This window comes from Lithobates pipiens, unplaced genomic scaffold (genome assembly GCF_037356315.1).
Source record: "Lithobates pipiens isolate NorthernLeopardFrog02 unplaced genomic scaffold, aLitPip1_a1.2 Scaffold_3, whole genome shotgun sequence".
Lineage (NCBI taxonomy): Eukaryota > Metazoa > Chordata > Amphibia > Anura > Ranidae > Lithobates > Lithobates pipiens.
The window spans coordinates 79,458,489-79,479,910 of NW_027507790.1; the positions used below are offsets into that span (position 1 = coordinate 79,458,489).

General features: G+C 44.8%; 1 protein-coding gene across 3 annotated transcripts in view; it reads left to right on the forward strand.

Annotated features, from left to right (window-relative positions):
- The window catches only part of KNTC1 (kinetochore associated 1), a 389,498-nt gene that overhangs the window by 264,097 nt on the left and 103,979 nt on the right, over window positions 1–21,422 (forward strand). For all 3 annotated transcript variants that reach the window (XM_077461857.1, XM_077461860.1, XM_077461858.1), the window contains exons 47-51: window positions 5,609–5,667; window positions 6,325–6,541; window positions 6,863–6,936; window positions 18,067–18,277; window positions 20,124–20,236. In XM_077461857.1, coding sequence (XP_077317983.1) covers window positions 5,609–5,667; window positions 6,325–6,541; window positions 6,863–6,936; window positions 18,067–18,277; window positions 20,124–20,236 — 674 coding nt within the window. The remainder of the gene's footprint in view (window positions 1–5,608; window positions 5,668–6,324; window positions 6,542–6,862; window positions 6,937–18,066; window positions 18,278–20,123; window positions 20,237–21,422) is intronic.

The following is a 21,422-nucleotide window of genomic DNA, read 5'->3' on the forward strand; positions in this document are numbered from 1 at the left end:
TTGTTTGCAATTTTGTGTTTCACCACTTCAGCTCCAGAAGGTTTACAATCCCCCTTCCCGACCAGGCCAATTTTTGCAATACTACACTGCTTTGCTTTAACTGACAAAAGCGCAGTCATGTGACACTACCCAAATAAATTTTTTCCCCACAAATAGAGCTTTCTTTTGGTGGTATTTGATCACCTCTGCAGTTTATTTTTTGCGCTATAAACGGAAAAAAGACCAACAATTTAGAAAAAAAAATAAACAATTTTTGACTTTCTGCTGTAAAACACATCCAAAAAAAGGTAAAAAATCGAATTTCTTCAGTTTACGCCAATATGTATCCTACTACATGTTTTTGGCAAATAAGCATATATTGATTGGTTTTCGCAAAAGTTATAGCATCTACAACCTATGGGATAGTATATGAATTTTTTTTTTTTTTGCTAGTAATGGCGGCGATCAGCGATTCTTAGTGGGGCTGTGACATTGCTGCTGACATATCTTTCACACTAAAGGTGCTTTTTATGCGTTTTAGCGCTAAAAATAGCACCTGAAAAGTGCCTCTCAAGCCTCCCCAGTGTGAAAGCGCGAGTGCTTTTTAAACGAGACAGTAAAGCGCCGCTAAAACTAGCGGCGCTTTACTACTAATGTGGCACAGCCCCAGTGTGAAAGAAGTCTAAGTGACAATTTTTGGAGATCAGTGACGCTAATACTGTGATCAGTACTAAAAAAAAAAATGCATGCCCTGGAGCCAAAAAAAATCACTTACAGGTACGTGATTTTGCGCTTAAGGGCAACTCTGTCACAGTATATGTACATGGGCAGTCCTCAAGCGGTTAAACAATACTGTTCACATTATTTGAGATGTTTAGCAGCTGACTATTAACTAATATTCCAGTAAACTGTAGCAGCTGAAATGTAACGCTACATTAATGCTCCACCCATTCAACAAACAGGTCAACCACAGAGGCGGTTAGATCCTTTTTTAAAAGATTTGACAAGTCAAATATGGTTTGTCAAAATCGGGTGCCGTGAAGGCCCTACCAGCAAGAACAAACCTCTGGAACAGGGTTCCAACAGCTTATCATTTGGGTTTTTAAAAGCGGATGCATTCTCCACTAGTATGGTATTTGCATTCTTGGGGTAAGACACAGTGGGAACAGACCATTTCTGAACAGAAAACCTCAATCTCGTACAGAGCCAGCAAGCACATTGGGAGAGCAATCTTTTTTTTTATTTATTTTTTTATTTTTTTGGGGGGGTGCTTTTAATTTCCATAGAGAAACAGTTGAAAAAGGGGGTGCAAAGGTCAAGTTTTTGTGGCCTAACTGGTCTCCTTTAACTGCTTCCGCCCCGGAAGATTTTACCCCCCTTCCTGACCAGAGCACAATTTGGCACTGCGTCACTTTAACTGACAATTGCACGGTCGTTCGCTGTACCCAAACAAAATTTGCATCCTTTTTTTTCCCCACAAATAGAGCTTTCTTTTGGGGGTATTTGATCACCTCCTGCGGTTTTTATTTTTTGCACTATAAACAAAAAAAGAGCAACAATTTTGAAAACAATATTTTTTCCTTTTTGCTATAATATCCCCAAACTTTTTTAAGAAATAAATTTCTTCATCAGTATTTTTCTACATATTTTTGGGCAAAAGTTATAGCGTCTTTAATAACGGCGGTGATCTGTGATTTTTAACGATATTGCAAAGGATAGATCGGAGACTTTTTTGACACTTTTTTTTTTGAGACCATTGGCATTTATACAAACATCAGTGCTATAAAAATGCACTGATTACTGTGTGAATTACACAGGAAGGGAAGGGGTTAAATGTGTATTACCTCAGCATATTCTACCTGTGTGGGGATGGGAGTAACTAGTATAGGAGCCATATCATTTAGGAACAAATGATATGGGTCCTTTCCTCTGACAGCACAGGGATTTGTGTGTTACGGTATGTTGTCACTCGTGCGTTGCAGGCGTCGTTCGTGCGCATCAGGTCCCCCGCCGTACATCACGCGTTCATGCACTCTGGTGGCCGAAACCGGCTAGGACCCAGGAGAGCCATTGTGCTGCAATATATCTGCGTGACAGTCAGCAAGTGGTTAACTTGGGAGCAATAGCAGCAACTGTGAATTTCTTAGGTTAAGCTAATTTGAGAAAATCCGTATCAGACATTATCTCTGCGACCATTGGCTCAGTAGCTACTAAGGCTGCGAAGAGGTTAAATGCAGAATATGTGGGTGCGAGAACCCTGCAATCCAGTTCTGAATACTGGATAAAGTTCTGTGTGACTGTTGTAAAGACTTCAGTCGAAAATGGCATAGAAGCCAGCTACACACAACAGAGCCAAAAGAGGACTCTGAAGAAGGAAAGTGACTCTAGCAACAGACATCAAAACCATTAGTAGGCGTGCTGTGAGTGATCACTAAACTTAGTGGAAAGTGTTCTGAGGGCACCACCTCAAGTACTCCCAAATTCAAATAGCTGGTAGCAGGTGTAGGGTCAATGACCACAAGGTCGGATGGCTTAAAGCGCCGAAAGTCTGAGGGGTGCAGCAGATAACATTGGCACTCTGTCCCTCAGCATTAACCCATTCCATAAGAAAAGCCTGCCGGAAACTTAGAATAATGGTGGACGATGACTGATAAAATGAGGATGTGAACAGTCTACTTCTGAGAGGATAATGCTAGCAGGTTTGGACCTGGAAAGTTCTCCGTAGCTAACTTAACCAAAATGGAATCTGTAATGTGTCTCACAAGGAACCCTGTGCTTTGAAGTTCATGTTCCAGCTACGACTGCAATGTTCAGTCAAATAGAGTCTAGGTGCCCTACAGTCCAAAAACAGACTGAATGCAACTGCATCAGATAACAGAAGGGTAAATAAGAGTCCTGACTGAAGAAATCATGTGATGAAGTTCAAGGTTTAAGACTTTCTGTTTCTAACAATGGATAAGAAGAAATAGCTGTCCTTGTGTCAACTAATACAGGCTTGCAATGCCACAGAAATGCTGTCCTCCATGCCTTTGTTTGGCATTAGCCAGGCTACACTACTCTTAATATCAATAATTAAAGTAATATAAAGCTGAATAATGATGCACATTTAAATATGTTCTTGATTTGCTACAATGGACGTAAACCCATTTTGTTTGCCAAATATATTTACAAATCTATATATTGCTGTGCTGCGTACAGTATATAGCATGTGCAAAGATCAGAGCTGTGGGTGGGACCCAGTAGGTCCTCTCTACAGGCTGCTTGCAGTTTCCTGCAAGGGTGGGGCAAATAGAAGACAAGTTACACTGCACAAGAAAAGAACAGAGTTAAAATACAGTAGTTTCCCTGCTTGGATACTGCACCACTGTATAATGAATACACAAAGGGTGCCGAGATTGATGTAGGAATACATTAGGCTCTTGTATCTGGACAATGTTTTGGCCAGAGTTCAGCTTTAAAGCGGAACTTAACTCAATAAATTGTTTGAAGGGAAGAAACTATCACACCCTCCACTTTCATACATTTTTTTTTGTTTTTTTTTCTGTGTATGGGTATATGTATATACAGATATTTATAAATATATTTTCTTAATTTCTCATCTGGCCTAGGCCAGAATGACATAGCCTTGGTCCTGCAGCCACCTTGGTTACTGGTGTCACATCTCCCAGGGGGTTGCAGCACCAGGAACACAGAGCAGCTGGGGGGGGCAGGAAAGCACAGACCTGGCTGCCTAAACCTGGAAGCGGCAACCAGCTGAAGAGTACAAATGGTGGGCTATGTTACACAAACGGCAGCCAATACTGGATGAGCACGTCCTCCTGTCTCGATGCGACATTCCATTACTATAGCTGGAAACTAAGAATTAAGGCTCCATACTCTGCCATACCCTGCCAGTACTCTGCCAGTACTCTGCCATACCCTGCCAGTACTCTGCCAGTACTCTGCCATACCCTGCCTGTACTCTGCCATACCCTGCCTGTACTCTGCCATACCCTGCCTGTACTCTGCCATACCCTGCCTGTACTCTGCCATACCCTGCCTGTACTCTGCCATACCCTGCCTGTACTCTGCCATACCCTGCCTGTACTCTGCCATACCCTGCCTGTACTCTGCCATACCCTGCCTGTACTCTGCCATACCCTGCCTGTACTCTGCCATACCCTGCCAGTACTCTGCCATACCCTACCAATACTCTGGTAATGCTCAGCCAATATTACAGTGGGGAGATGTATATTACATCGGGACTATATGATGGTGAAATTTTCACAGTTTTGTAAATTCAATTATTATTTGCTGATCCGAAAAATGATCCGTGACTCTGATCCGTGACTCTGATCCGTCCTCCTGTCTCGATGCGACATTCCATTACTATAGCTGGAAACTAAGAATTAAGGCTCCATACTCTGCCAGTACTCTGCAATACCCTGCCAGTACTCTGCAATACCCTGCCAGTACTCTGCAATACCCTGCCAGTACTCTGCAATACCCTGCCAGTACTCTGCCATACCCTGCCAGTACTCTGCCATACCCTGCCAGTACTCTGCCATACCCTGCCAGTACTCTGCCATACCCTGCCAGTACTCTGCCATACCCTGCCAGTACTCTGCCATACCCTGCCAGTACTCTGCCATACCCTGCCAGTACTCTGCCATACCCTGCCAGTACTCTGCCATACCCTGCCAGTACTCTGCCATACCCTGCCAGTACTCTGCCATACCCTGCCAGTACTCTGCCATACTCTGACAATACTCTGCCATACCCTGACAATACTCTGGTAATACCCAGCCATACTTGGCGATACCCAGCCATGCTCAGCCAATATTACAGTGGGGGAGATGTATATTACAGTGGGGGAAATGTATATTACAGTGGGGACTATATGATGGTGAAATTTTCACAGTTTTGTAAATTCAATTATTATTTGCTGATCCGAAAAATGATCCGTGACTTTGATCCGAGGAACGATCCGATCCGTGAGTTTTTTTTAAACCGTAGCACCCCTAATCTCTATATATTTTTGCAGGTTATGATCCCTTCATGAGCAAAAGAAAGTCCACATTAAGAGCTTTACTCATTTATGCTTTCCAGATGTGTCCAAAACATTATTTATAGAGAACATTTATTATAGAAGGGTACTCTGTGCTAAAATTAGAGATTTTATATATTTATGTATCACTAATTCACATTTAGTAAATAATGGAATTACATTAATTTATGGCCTGTACACACAATCCGAAAATCGGAACGACAGACTGTGTGCGTTTTTTTTTTTGTTTGTTTTTTTTCCTCATGCTAGTCACACATCAAAAATGGAGAGGTTACTAAAGTTATAAAAATATTATATTAATATTTGTATTGTATTTTCGGACAGCTGTACTGATTAAACAAAATTCGTACTTTCTGGTATCGTACAAGAAAAATTCTAATGTTTTTCCTATCGGATGAACTGTCGTGATCGGCTCTCGAAAGCTCTATACTAATGATCCAATTACCGTACGATCGATTTGAAAGCGGTATTTTTCATACAATTTTTGGAACGTGTGTATGTGCCTTTAGGAATGCAGAAAAAACATTTTGGCATTTTATTTTATTTTTATTTTTTGTCTGTCATGATCCACTCTTGTTCTAGCTGCTGAACTAAGTGAAGAGTCCTTCCCATCATTGCTTCTCATCTCCAAACTCATGAAGGTGAGACTGCACCAAGTTTTAGACCAGCATGTATGCTTGGGGGGGGTAATAATAGGATCATTTTGTTCAGTCAACATTTCCAAGATGGCTGTTTTTTTGTTTTTGTTTTTCTTCCTTTATTTTAGCTTGTTATAACACTGTGGTGAATACAGTTCTCTGGTTCATCTTAGATAAGCTGTACTTTGAATATTTAAAACTGTAATCGTACCACCCTTGTAAAATATGTCAAGTATTGAGAAATACATTTTGCCACCTATAAACCAAAAATCCTTATGCCTTTGAATATGTATTTGGCAAGTCATATAGATTGTAGCCATATCTACTTTACATGGAACAATGCTAAAGTCTATACAAACTTGTCTCAACTTAACCAGCATTGTCTGGTTAATGCATAGGCTAACATATTATAAGGTCCTTCTTTAAAACATAATGTAAACATAGCATGGCAGCAGCAGCAGCACCCGAGAACCAATTAAAACATCGTCTGGGGTGCCGACATTGCTGGATTCCTGGACAGGTAAGTGCCCTAATATTAAAAGCCAGCAGTTACAGTGTGTGTGTGTGTGGTGGGGGGGGGGGGGGGGGGGGTGAAACTCTGCTTTGAGATAAACTGTCATGCTTGGCTAATGTTCTTTATCTGTGACTTTCAAATTTTAGGTTTCACTGGACACTTTGTATATGACTGCTGTCAAGCATGTGTTTGAGAAAAGTTTACGACCTAAAGCCCTCAAACTTAAAAATAATGAATGCGCTTCCCTTATTAACAAAGAAACTGCAAAGACTGTGCTTACTATTCAGTCATACCTTCAGTCTATTAGTAACCCAGAATGGGCTGCAGCTATAGCTCACAGAATTGCACAAGAGCTTCCAACAGGTATGTACCTTAGCTCATTCTATGTATATGTACAACTAAGATTAGTTGATGGAAAGAAAACTGACAGCTCAGATTGGAGCTGCTCTATTAACAATCCAATGTTAGTACAGCAATTTCCCCTGCTGAGCTATTGTGTATTGACAGGGGGATGGCCCCGCCAGAACACTCCGGTCAGCACATTCACCCACTGGCCGATTGGAAGCTGATCGGCTGCTGGTTTTCCCAGCATGCTCGTCCGACAGAAGTAGGCCAAATGTCGGATGGTTTGTACTAGACTTAAGGCAGTAGCTTTCATGTTGTTCATTTCTGATTTTGTTTTAGGGCCTGATAAAATTCACGCATTAAAATTTTGCTTACATTTGGCTGAAAACTGGAAAAGCAACACATCTCCTAAGGTAATGCAATATTGTAAAGAAATAATATAACTAGAAAGTAATTGTTTTCATTGCATTTTACCTGTCATTGTTTAAGGCCTCTTTCACACGGATGATCCATTCAGGTCCGCCTGTCAGTTTTTCAGGCGGACCTGAACGGATGCTCCATACAGGTCTATGGAGCGTCGGATGTCGGCAGGGACCGACCCGCTCCGATCCAAAAAAGTGTGACTGAGGAAAAACCTATTTTTCCATCCGTCAACTGATCGGGTGACGATGGACTCTACGGTCCGTCGCCACCCGATCTCCCATAGGGGAGAGCAGCGCCCTGACAGGTCCGTCCCTGCGCAGTGTGCAGAGACGGACCAGACGCCTTCCTGCTCAACGTAGATTGCTCCAGCGATCCCCACAAGTGGATATCCCGAAAGAGGCCTTATGTGTGTGAATTACTTTAAAAAAATTGGTCTTGTGCACATGGACTAATGAAAATAAGCAGCATTTATTCTGGCAAATGGAATACATTTATGCTCATACACACACATTTATGTGCATTTAGACACATTTAGGCCTAGGCAGAAAGTGTTAAAAATGATAACGCTTGCACGGTACCGCCCAGGGGGCGGTCCTACTGGCTACAACCCCTCACACTGCATTCAGCAGCTCAGTTTCTTTCTGCCTAGTGTAGGAGAAGGACCTGGCTCCCGGTGGGACCATTGGTCATGGGAATTTTTTCTTTTTTCTGCATTGTTGATTCCTGTGATCTATAATTAATAGCCCGGCTGGGTGACAGGCTGGTAAATATAGATCCGTGTAGTTTCCCCAGCCTGGCCATCGAACGTGAGCAGGCCCTAGCTACGAGCTGGGTCGGCCACGACATGCCCCGTCTAATCCAGGGGCGACCGGTGAGCTATATGGTCCGGGGCATACATATGACCAGGCTACTGCTGTCTGTGTCACAGTGTGCCGTGGCAGGCAGCCAGCCCGTACTGCTCGGGTGATGGGTCTGTCTGTGGAATGCATCCAGCAGTCCCTGCAGGAGCGGTAAGTATGGTTCCACCTGTCTCGACAGGATGGAGCAGCTGGGCATTCCTTGGGAGTTTGACTAGGAAATCTCTCGCTCTCCCTTTCTTCTCTCCCTGTCCCTTCCCTCCTCCCCATGCTATGGGCTGCTGTTTTACTGGGCACATGGGGGTGCTTGTGCTGTGAGACGTGGGGAGGCCACCGCACGCTCCGCAGCCATTTTCTTGAAGCCACGGCCATTTTTTTGTAGCCAGAGCCAGTTTTTTGCCTTTCAGCCATTTTCTAGTAGTAAGGCCATTTTCTTGGAGCCCTCAGACGTTTTTGCGGAGGCAGCCATTTTCTAGTAGCCTCAGGTAGTTTTGCCTCTAGCGCTGGGTGCTTGTTTCCTTCTAGAACAGAGCAGACAGCAGAAGCACAGTGCAGTACCTGGGTCAAGATGGTGAGTCCTGCGGGGGCCCCTCAGTCTGTGGCAGCTAGGAGGGTGGGCTTTTTGTGTGACTTGCCTTAGGTCCCTAAGTGATGACAGGCGAGTGTGAGTCAGCATGGCGTCAGAAGCTGGCATTTCTTCCCCAGACATCCCTGTTATTGCAACTGGTTCACCTGCACCTGCGGTGCCTATGGAGGCTCTGTTGGCGGTCCTGGAGGCTTTTGTTGCCAGGGTGGAAGTGGCGTGTGGGCGAAAGGGTGGGTAAAAACATTCCCCCTCCCCCACCGTCTTCTGGGGAAAGCTCTGATTCAGACTCGCCCCCGCTGTGACAGGCGGCCCCTGTTCTGATGTATCAGAGGATGCAGACCAGGATCATTCAGTGCAGGAAAGGGTGCTTGTAGGAGCACTTATTACAGAGGTTCGGGATACTGTAAAAATGGAGAATACGGCGGGAGGACATCTACAGAGGTGTCTGTCCCTTTTAGGTCCCACAAGCCGGCCCGCACGGCTAAGGTGTTTCCTTACCCAACTTATTTTGAGAAGTTTATTTACAAGGAGTGTGGAAAACTGCAGCGGACCTTTTCAGTCCCGAAACGCATGGGGGTGCGTTACCCCTTTGAGGAGAGTCTCCTGAAGAAATGGACATCTCTTCCGATTGTTGACCTTCCGGTTTCCAGGTTAAATAAGGTAACCACGATTCAGGTGGAAGGGACTCCCGCTTTCAAGGACCCTGCTGACAAAAGGGCCAAGGCGGTTGCCCAGTCCATGTTTACCATGGTGGGGTCAGCATTGTGGCCAGTGTTAGCCGCGGCCCTGGTGTTGAAGATGCTTACTGAATGGGCTAAATTGTTGCACCGTGAATTGGAGAAGCAACATGCTTCCCCGGTCTGCGTGGAGCTGACGGACCAGTTGGTGCAGGGCCTTACGTATGTCTGTGATGCAGCCTTAGATATGGCCCCCTTGCTCTCTAGAGCCTCGGTATCAGCAGTAGTGCTACGTCGCCTGATTTGGCTGAAATGCTGCTCTGCAGACCAGGCATCTAAGAAAGCACTGGCGGACTTGCCCTTCCAGGGTGAGAGCCTTGCTGGATGACATTAATAAGAATGTTACTGGGGGTAAGAGTATGTTACTTCCACAGTCCACAAAAGGGAAGGAGCCACGCCGTAGGCCGGGATTTTTCTCGAATCGTCTTCCAGGGCAGTATCCGAGAGAGAGGCTCCTCCCTGAAACAGGAAACACACTAGTCCACCATTATAAATTTTAGTCTTACCTGCGTGCCTCAGTTGTTTGTGTTTCCTCTGGACCCACAGAAGCTGCAAAGAAACCTTTGTTATTTTACCTGTCTCTGTTCTAGTTGCAAGAGACTTTAAATGCCAGTAATCCATCTAGTCCAGCGGGCCTTGGCTTGGGAGGGTGAGCAGGAGCAGCAGATTTGAGCAAAATTGCTCTGCCTGAGATTTCACCCCCACAGAGGGGGTCTGCAATCATCCCCCCAAGCTGCAACAATACACTGACATTTCCCCAATACTGTTTTGCTATGCTGGTGAAGGGACCTCCTGCATTTTCCATCTGAAATTTTTTTCCAGGTGTCAAGCAGACATTGCAATATGGCAGAGGTAGTGGGTGCACGGATGCTTTACCCCCTGACCACAGGCCGCCGCGCAAGTGGTTTTTCTTCTCTGGGGTGGATAATGTCCCCTCCTGCCCACCCAATTGCTTCTGTTACCGGCGTAATCGGCGTCGTCCTCACCCCGCAGAACAAGCCTGCTTCTTTCCTCATGGAGGCTCTGCTGGGTGTACCAAGATGACGCCTAAAAATCGTCACTTCCAGTCGCACGGTTTCCGGTCGGTGGCCATTTTCCCGGAGTCTGAGGACTTCCAGGAGACAACAGAGTGGGACACTCCCAGTGACATCACTTCCGGGAGGTAGGAATTAAAAAAAATCTATAAAATTTTATATAGATATATATGTGTGTGTGTGTGTGTGTGTGCGTGCGCGCGCGCGCACACACACACCAGCAGCAGCAGCAGAGTCCCCCTCCCTAATCGACACCCGGGAAGGAGTACACCAGCAGTAGTGGCATGTGCAGGTATATCCACCAATCTGCATAGACAAAATGGTGGCCAAAGAGTCACAAAGTTACCTGAAAGATCTGTTCACCTCTTTTAAAAAAAAGAGATAAAGAGCACCATGGCACCGCTACGCTCAGCAACTGAGAAATTGGAAGCACCAGTGAATGCCAGTCAAGCCAGTACCCCATCTGCCAGCGGAAAATGCGTTCCTTCAGGTAATAGGGAACAGGCAGAATGACAGGAGCAAGAGAAGGATTTGGGCGAATCCAAATCGGAGGATGGACCCTGCTCAGACTCTGAGGAGGAAGATCCGGCCTCAGAAGGCAACTTATTTCAGAAGACTCCGATAACCTTCTAAAAGCCATAGCCGATACTCTAGGTATTAAAGAGCAAAAAACTGCAGAGCTCACACTACACAACAAGATGTATAAAGGACTACAACCCAGGAAACCTAGAACATTTCCTGTGCACCAAACTCTTAAAGATATTGTTAAAAAAGAGTGGGAAGACAGAGAAAAAACTCCTCATACCAGCTGCGGTCAAGCGTAGATACCCATTTACAGAGACAGACACCAAAACCTGGGCTAAATGCCCCAAAGTGGATGTGTCTCTGGCAAAAGTCACAAATTAATCTGACTTGGCCTTTGAGGATGCAGGTACTTTAAGCGACCCCATGGACAAGAAAATAGAAGCCCTTTTAAAAAGGGTGTGGGAAGCAGCTTTTTTAGCAGATGCCTCAGCTGAAACTGTCAGAATATCTTCAAGGGCCACAGCACTAAACTCATCCCGAAGAGCCCTGTGGCTGAAATCTTGGGAAGGTGATATCTTTTCTAAGAACAGATTGTGCGGAATTCCGTTCACTGGAGACCTACTGTTTAGGCCTGAACTAGAAACGGTACTAGACAGAACCACATCAAAGAACAAGGGCTTTCCCCAAACCAAAAAGAAACAAGGGAAGGCGCCCTTTCGACAGTTCAAAAAATTCAACAAGCCGGGAACAAAGAAGCGTCATCAGTTAGGGGGCAGATTTGCAGCTTTTTCCCACCAATGGATGGAAGCAACAAAAAACAAATTCATCATATGCACAATAACGGATGGCTACACGATAGTTTTCCACCCGCCCCCCAACCAAGTACCTGGTAGCCATGCTACCTATAGGCGAAGATCGAGCAAAGGCCTTTTTAGAGTCACTGGAGAATCTACTCAATCAGAAAGTGATTCGCCATTTACCTCAAGAAGAGGAACAAAGAGGGTTTTATTCCCAAATTTTTGCAAAGAAAAAAACTGTCGGGCAAGCCAAGGCTCATACTGAACCTCAAACCACTCAACAGGGGAATAAAATACCAAAAATTCAGAACGGAGTCAATTTATTCAGTCAAACATCCTACCTCAGGAGTCCTTTATGGCAACAATAGACCTACAAGGGCCAGCAACCACTCTGCACCTGCAATATACAGCATCTCTTTGGCACCCAGAATCTTCTCAAAGATAATGGCAGAAGCTCTAAAAGGTCTAAGACAACAAGGCATTTGTATCATACCATACCTAGACGATCTACTGTTCTTTGCAGACTCAGTAGAGATCCTAGAGTCAACCTGCGCACAAGTATGTCCTACCTGCAAAACCTGGGGTGGATAGTGAATGCAGAAAATCACAGATGATCCCAAGCCAGAGAGTGGAATATGTAGGTTATGTACTAGACTCCAGACTAACCAAGATCTTCCTAACAGAAGAAAAAAGAGCGCAAACATAACGCAAGCCGTAACCTCTAAGAGGGACCAATGCCGTTACAATCAGACAGGGAATGGCAGTACTAGGGCTGATGACGGCTTCAATACCAGCCATCACATGGGTGCAGATCCATATGAGACTACTACAGAATTACATTCTGTCCCAGTGGGATGGCAGCCACTCATCCCTAGACAAGTCCATTCCTGTTCCGACGACGGTCAAACAAACATTCCAATAGTGGCTCCATCCAGTTTGATACATCGAAGAGCGCAAATGGGCTCAATCCTTCCCAGTCAGGATCACCACCAATGCCAGCACCCTAGGATGAGGGGCACACATGGTGGACCTTTTGCACACAGGGAAAATGGAGTTCCAGATGGTCCCAAGCCTCCTCGAACATGAGATCTGAACGCTGTGGAGGAAGCATTGGAAGCATTCAAACCAGCAATACACGGGAGAGACGTAAGAATACAATCGGACAATGCCACGACTGTGGCATACCTAAACAGGGAGGGACAAAGTACCAAAGCTTGATGAGGCTGACTGAAACAATTCTGCTATGGGCAGAACCAAACCAAACATAAGGTCTATATCAGGCATTGACCTGAAAGACTGACAATAGACCGGCGGACTTCCTGAGCCGGAAGACGGAGAGGTCACTGAACCAATCGGTCTTCGCACAAATCACTTGAATGTGGGGAATAGCCAAGGTAGATCTGTTCACCTCCAAAGCGAATGCAAAATCACCAACATTCTTCTCACTAGATCCCACAGATGGTAACAGTAGATGCCTTCAGCCAAAACTGGAGATGGGAACTGTGTTATGCATTCCCTCCAACTGCCATAATACCAAGAGTGATCCAAAAAATAAAGACAGAGAGAGTAACAGTGTTACTAATAGCACCGCATTGGCCCCAAAGGGCATGGTTCAGCCACTTGATGAACCTCAGCATCCAACCTCATCTGACATTGACTGACCGGCCAGATCTTTTATCACAGGGCCCAGTCAACCATCCGAACCACAGAATCCTGAAGATCTCAGCTTGGTAATTGAAAGGATAAGAATAAAGGACTGTCAGATAAGATGATCAATACCATCCTAGACAGCAGAAAGCCAGTGACTATGGCAATAAAGGAGAAAGTGAGGAAAAAGGTTTGTCTCCTGGATCAGAAACAAACCAATTTCCAACAGAGGGATAATCTCAACAATTCTGGAATTCCTGCAAGATGGGGCAGACAAAAATATCTCCCTAGGCACGCTGAAGCTACAAGTGGCAGCACTCTCCTCGTTAATGGATACCAGAGTTGCAGAGGATCCGCTGATAAAGCGATTCCTAATGTCACTCAAAAGAGCTAGACCGGCTAAAATAAATAGAACTACAACTTGAAACATGTCCACGATACTCATAGGATTTCTCTCCCCTCCATTCAAATCGATTGAAGACAGCTCAGACAAAAACCTCACACTAAAAACGTCACTTCTGGTAGCCCTAGTATCGGCCAGAAGAGTGAGCGAAATCCAAACCCTGTCTATGATGGAACCATACTGCCTTATACATTTAGACAAAATAATTCTCTCACCAGACCCAGCTTTCCTACCCAAGGTCTCTTCAACATTCCACATAACACAAAATATCATCATCCCTTTCCTTCCAAAAAGTTTGGAAAGCAAAAAAAGAGACGCTTACAACAAACTAGATGTAAGAAACACACTCGTGACATACCTCGAAAGAACGAAGGACTGGCAAAGAACAACCTCTTTGTCCTCTATGCAGGAGTCAACAAAGCAGGCTTCTAAAATTATATCAGCAGATGGATAAGAATGGCCATACAGACGACCTACGAGGCACAAAACCTCATCCCTCCTGACGGGATCAGAGCACACACAACCAGAGCTTGGACAACCCCGGATGCAGAGAAAGTGGGGACAACTCAAGAGCAGATCTGCAGGGCAGCGACATGGTCGAGCTTCAGTACCTTCGCAAGGCACTATTTTGTATAGACTAGCTGTCCTACCAAGACCAGGCATTTGGTCGCAAGGTGCTCCAGTCTCTATCCCCACCCTAGTAAGTATTGCTTGATACATCCTCTCGGATGCTGCCCTGGAAGACTATTTGAGAAAATAGTTAGATACCTGGTAACTCTTTTTCTAAGAAGTCTTCCAGGGCAGCACTAGTTCCCACCCTTGAAACGACAAATTCCAGGTACAACGGGGGAGCTTTAAGCTTACTGACATTTCTTTCAGTGCTTTAATACAACTGAGGCACACAGGTAAGACTGTGAAATTTATAATGGTGGACTAATGTGTTTCCTGTTTCAGATAGGAGGAGCCTATCTCTCGGATGCTGCCCTGGAAGACTTCTTAGAAAAAGAGTTACCAGGTACCTAACTATTTTCGTCTGCCCGGGTCGGTAGGTAAGCTTTACCAGTCCGACAAGGTGCTTGCTGAGAGACAAAATCGTACCTGGTTTCGCAAGCCAAACAAGCCTGCGAGAAAATTTGTTATCGCATGAATGTTTGCCCCCGCCCGCCTCTCAGGTGGAGGGTCGTCTTTGGGAGTTTGCAGTCCGGTGGACCTCCCTACTTTCCGACCAGTGGGTCTGCAAACTGGTTTCTTCAGGGTACAAGATAGTTTTTCTTTCCCTCCAACCAACTTCTTCTGGCTCATCGGGAGGCCCTCTTTGGGGCAGTACAGGACCTGCTGCTGCAAGGGGTGATAGTACCTTTACCGATGCCTAAAAGGGATTCTACTGTTTGTACTTTCACAAATCTGTTGAGGGCCTTGCGGTCCAGGACCGGACAGACCCCTTCCTTCTTTGGGACTGCAAAGGTTCACAATGGAATCCGTTCACTCAGTGGTCGCTGCACTCCAGGGGAATTTTCTGGCATCCCTGGACATCAAGGACGCATACTTGCATGTCCCCATATGCATCAAGCATTAGAAGTTTCTGCGATTTGCGATCAGGAGATGAGCACTACCAATTTGTAGCTCTCCTCCTTGGCCTGGCATCGACAGCTAGGGTCTTCACCAAGGTGCTTGCCCCAATTTTGGCTTTGCTAAGGCAGTGAGGGATCGCAATGGTGGGTTACCTGGACGACCTCCTTCTGAGGGCAGCTTCCGCCTCAGAATTAAGGGAGGATGTAGCAATCACCATGCAAACTCTTCGGGAGTCTGGTTGATTACGGAACCTACAGAAGTCGTGTTGGTGCTGACTCAACGCTTCTTTTGGACTCGTCAGAGGCGAGACTCTTTCTTCCTTCGGACAAGCTGCAGACTCTTCAAGCTGCAGTGAAGTTGTTGGTGTCCCGCAGGTGGTCGTCGCGTTTTTGCATGCAAGTCCTGGGTCTCATGGTACATACTTTCGAGGCGGTACCGTATGCTCAATTCCACACTCAAGTCTTCCAAATGGAGATCCTTTCAAGACGGGACAAATCTCCATTGTCCATGGATTGTCAAATCCGAGTGAGCCAACTAGTCTCGGATTCCCTGCTCTGGTGGCTGAGGTCGCCGGCTCTTCGGTCCGGGAAGTCATTCCTTCCTCTTCATTCAAGGGTGATCACAACGGACGCCAGCCTGACCGGTTTGGGGGAGTCTGGGGCATACAGTCAGCCCAGGGTCGGTGGTCCCAGGAATAATCCCACCTGCCGATCAATGTGCTAGAACTTTGGGCAATCAGACGGCCCCTCTCCACATGGTCACAGAGGCTGCAGGGACGTCCGGTCAGGATCCAGTCGGAAAATGCCACAGCAGTGGCATATGTCAGCCATCAAGGAATAACAAGGAGCTTGGCTGCAGCACTGGAGGTCGCTCACATCCTGCGGTGGGCAGAGCGGCCCAAGAGGAGCTTTTGTCGCAAGGTCCAATACTTCATCCTGCTTTACCGTCACTGGCTTTAATGGCATGGCTGTTGAAAGCCAGGTGCTAAGGGACCGAGGTCTGTCGGATTCGGTAATATCCACCATGTTCAGGGCACGAAAGTCATCTTCTCTGAAGATTTATAATCGTACATCTCCATGTGTGAGGAGATGGGTGGCGTCCACGTACATATTCAGTTTCCAGGATCCTGCTGTTTTTGCAGCGACCCTTGGCGACTCTTTCATTGGTGAGTACGTTTGTTCAGGGGGTTCAACATGTGGCCCCTCCGGTTCGACCACCGCTATCCCCGCGGGATTTGAATCTGGTGCTCTCGGTGCTTCAGAAACCGCCGTTTGAAAACATTAGGGAGATTCCCTTATTGACACTCTCTCAGAAAGTAGTCTTTCTAGTGGCTATTACATCTGCCAGGAGGGTTTCTGAGTTTGCAGCCTTGTCTTGCAAGTCTCCCTACTTGATCCTCCACAAGGATAAGGCAGTGCTGCGTTCGCAGCCTTCGTTTCTTCCAAAGGTTGTTTCAGCCTTTCATCTAAATGAGGACATTGTGCTTCCGTCCTTAGGTCCTCAGCCATCACATCCCAAAGAGGTGGCTTTGCATTCCTTGGACGTGGTCTGGGCTCTGCGGGTGTATCTGTCTGCTACAGCTCCATTTCGGAGGTCGGACTCGCTGCTTGTATCAGTGACTGGTCCGAAGAAGGGACTGGCGGTCTCATCGGTCACCATCTCTTGGTGGTTCAGACAGATTGCAGTTCAGGCTTATGCCATAAGGGGACGGGCGCCTCCCTTTCCTGTCACGGCACATTCTACCAGGGCAATTGATGCCTCTTGGGCTTTCCGACATCAAGCGTCCGTTTCCCAGGTGTGTAAGGCGGCGACCTGGTCGTCTGTACACACTTTCACTAAATTTTACAAGGTTGATGTGAGCGCATGTTCGGATGCTTGCTTCGGCCGCAAGGTATTGCAGACGGCTGTTTAAGGTTTCAACTCCTCCATTGAGGAGTTCTGGTTGTTATGGATGGAGTTTTGTTGGCTATTCCCACCCCTCGTTTCTTTGACATTGCTTGGGGATGTCCCCAAGGTCAAGAAGAGCTGCTGTGTCCGTCAATGAACAATAGAATAAATAGAATTTTTGTACTCACCGTAAAATCCTTTTCTCTGACGTTAATTGACGGACACAGCACCCACCCCTCCTATTTATGTATGTACTGCTTTTGACAAACTGAGCTGCTGGATGCAGTGTGAGGGGTTATAGCCAGTAAGACCGGCCCCTGGGCAGTACTGTGCAAGTTTTGCTGTTTAACGCTTTCTGCCTAGTCCTCTCCTAAAGGGGCAATATAACCCTGAGGTCAAGAAGAGCTGCTATGTCCGTCAATGAACTTCAGAGAAAAGGGTTTTACGTTGAGTACAAAAATCCTATTATTTAAACTCCAGTAATTATTGTAAATACCTGAATTTGATGGCTTGCTGGCCCAGAACATGCTTATGGGGAGAGACAGCAGAGTGACAGGAGATTAACTCATTGCTGAATTACTTTTACTTTTACTCTTTTCACTCTACAGTCAGAAGATTGAATCTGGATTGAATGTGAATATTGCAAAAGCTGTTTTTTTTGTGTGTTTTAAAAATTATTTTGAACTTGCATTTTCAGGCTAAAATTTGGCTTCAAAAATGTTGTCCCATCTGCAGGAAAAATTACCTGCCTGGGTTAATAATTTTTTTGATCCGATAGATATGCAAGGAAACATATGAACAAATGAAGTACTGGTATTATATTTTATTAACAGTTTACATTTATTTAGTTTAAGCTACAGTAACACATGGCAGCAATGCAATAATTTGTAGCAGACAGCAAATAAGGCAAATTCAAGATTATGGTTACAACTAAAAAACTGAGCATATTAACAAAAAACAAACAAAATCAATGACAAATGGTAACCATACTGCTTTTTAAAGATTGTTTGTGAATCAGTTTATATATATATATATCTTTTTTTCTTTCTTTCTTTTCTTTTTTGTAACCTTTAAGGTGGAGGCTCATGAAAGAGCGGAAGTGCTAATAAAGAAGCTCACTGTGCAATACCAGCGGTCAGCCACAGAAAATGTTTTGATAACGCACAAACTAAATACACCTGATTTTTTGAAACAGATTGGTAAACCGGCCAATCTCATAGTTTTGCTATATGAGCACAGCAGTGTGGAAGAAAGGATACGAAATCCAACAGGCAGAGATTATCCAGGTCTGACTAATCAAGTATCCATATTAAAACTTTTCTACCTAAAGCAGAGTTCCAGTCATATTTTTGTTCATTAAAAATCAGCAGCAACAAAATCTGTAGCTGCTTACTTATAATAAACAGCACTCACCTGTCCCATGATCCAGCGGTGCACTCACCCAAGCTGTGTTCTCCCCGTGTCCTACCCAATTAGGGGCACCCGGCTGTGACAGCTTGCGGCTTCACAGAATTCGCAGGGAGAACGTCTGCTTCCGATCACCTAAGGCTACCAGAATGGAAGTGGGAGTAGGCACCTACTCCCCCTTCCCAAAAGCTCAATTTCATGAACAGGAGCCAGGGAGGAGGCCTTAAAACGGAAGTTCCACTTTAATGCCCCGCTTAAGAGTAGATATCATTATATACGTAGTATTATATATATATTAGTGTATATGTATAACCAGCGCTATCTCAACAAATAAAGACATTTTTGTAATCTTGTATATGATTTGTGCTTAAAATTCTGTGATGTGGTCACAAGGTGTTTAAATCATATTATACATACAATGTTTGTGCAATTATTCAAAAAAATTATATATAAAATATTTAAAAATTTAATCAGTGCGCACCTAGATTATCTGACTGGAAAACTGACGTTAATAGCACATTGCCCTATAAAAAATTTGTCAACAATAATAGAGGGTGCTCTGCAAAATAAAACAATGTCTGGGACTGTTGGCTGAATTCAATTGATACGTGTGTAGCACTGTAGAGCACATCTCCTTCTTTAACGTACCACCCTACTGGACCTATACCATACAGCTCATTCTCTTCAAATCTGTATAATAGCAAATGATATATTGATACCACAAAAGATCTACTATATTGCTACGTTGTAGCAGTCTTTATAATTGACTAGAGATTTCTGGCTGTCACCTACGTGAGTATTATGTATAATAATTGTGCTGAACAAAAGACATAATGTTTGTGCATTGGAAAATTATAAAAAAAATTTTTGGAGGAAATAGCATTTTTTTTTTTTTTTTAATTAAAAAGTTTTTTAGTGTGAAAAGTGCTTAGTGTGAAACAATCCTTGGTGAGCAATAAGTCCTTGCAAATATGGTTGATGGCAATCTTTAAAGCGGGAGTCCTTTTTTTTTTTTTTTTTTTTTTTTTTTTTTTTTTTTTAAAGCCAGCAGTTACAAATACTGCAGCTGCTGACTTTTAAAATAATGACACTTACCCGCCCAGCGCGCCCGCGATGTCGGCACCCGAAGCCGATCTCTCGATCGTTTCTCGGGTGCTGCCGTCGCCATCTTGGGTATGGGAATCAGGAAGTGGAGCCTTGCGGCTTCATTTCCCGGTTCCCTACTGCGTGAGTCGTGCTGCACAATAAGGATGGTCCCCGCTGTCTCTGGGATTGGTGTGTTTCCCAGCAGGCAGCGGGGGACCTTCGGAAAGGGGCGTAGATTCTGCAGAAAGGGGCGTAGCTTCTGCAGAATCTACGCCAGAAGTGGGTGCAGATACCTGTACTGTACAGGTACCTGCACCCCCCTCCCCCCTGAAAGGTGCCAATTGTGGTGCCGGAGGGGGGGGGGGGGGGGGTTCCAATGAGCAGAAGCTCCACTTTAGGGTGGACCTCCGCTTTAAATATCTGGGATCTGTATTTGTACAATAAATTTTTTTATGTTTTCAGTCATTGTGAATTAGTGTTATTTATACATGTTTCTAAGTAATGAATTCTCTTTAGATTTTTACTATGCAAGATTTTAAAAGGAGCACTTTGTAAAAATCTTTCTTGAGTAGCATAAACATTTGAAATGCATCACAAATTATTTTCTTAAACTTAAGAACATTTTTTTTATTTCTCCAGACATACATACCGCAGCAAAGCAAATAGCTGAAGTGAACAACTTGAGTATGAGCAAAATTCGAGACCTTCTCCTTGACAAATGGTTGTGTCCAACTACTTTGCCACAAGCTGTAGTAAGTACAAGTATCTTTTTTTCCAAAGGCCCTTAATTTTATTTACAGATTGGGGTGCAGTTTATACTTTAAGAACTTTTGATGTGCTTTTAAAGTATTGCTAAAGGCAAAACCTTTTTTCTCTTATATTCACCCGACTGACACAGCGCCTCTCATAACCATTGGGTTGTTCTGCCCTATTACTAGGAGATACTAGGCATTAGTTGTAATACAACAATCAAAACTCTTACTTCCACCCAGAGGGCGGTCCCTTGGGCAACAACCCTCCACCCTGCCATGCAGGCATCAGTTTTATTCTTCATAGTGAAGGAGAAGGACCTAGGAACCCTGCGGGCCCATCGGTCCATGCCCTTTTATGCAGAAGCGTGACTTTTTGTGCAACATGATTGATCCTGTGATCTTCTATCAACAGCCAGCTGGATACTCTTATCCTTGCAATCTCCCCAGTCCGCCATCGATTGTGTGCAGGCCGCAGGTATGTGCTCGGCAGGCCACGACGAAACCTCAGCTCCAGAGGTGGTCGGTGAGCTTTTTTTTTTTTTTTTTTTAAATCAACAGGTTTTATTTTGTTTACAGTGCATACATGCTACAGTGTACATTTTCAGGTATAGTACATATCATACATAACTTCAAACAACAGTAGTGTCCACATCTCAGGTCTTTATCATCACACCATGGCGTATCCATGGAATACATGGAATAAATAAGTACATGGTTTCAGTATTTTGTGACTCGCTTTGTTACTCATGGGCTTGGTGATCCACATGTCATTGACCAACCCGTGCGTCGTGCGAGGGTCAAGTTATGAGCAAGTGTCTGACTCTTGCAGCCACCTGTCCCAAATTTTATAGTATATCTCAGGACATCCTCTATTGGTGTATATACATTTTTTATATGGGAGGGTATTGTTTATTTCGGCCTTCCACAGTCTGCTAAGTTCGGGGGGCAAGTCCTCATCCGTTTCCTAGCTATTACCTTACGCGCTATGAATAGCGTCTCATGCAGAAATACCTTTGTGTACCTGTCAGTCGAGTCTGGCAGGAGTCCTAGGAGGCACATTTTTGGGTCAAGTGTGGCTGGAGAGCCCATATTGTCTTGAAGGAATCTCACTATCTGTGTCCAAAGTCCCTGTATTTTGGAGCATGACCATAAGAGGTGGATGAATGTGCCCGTCACCCTCCCACAC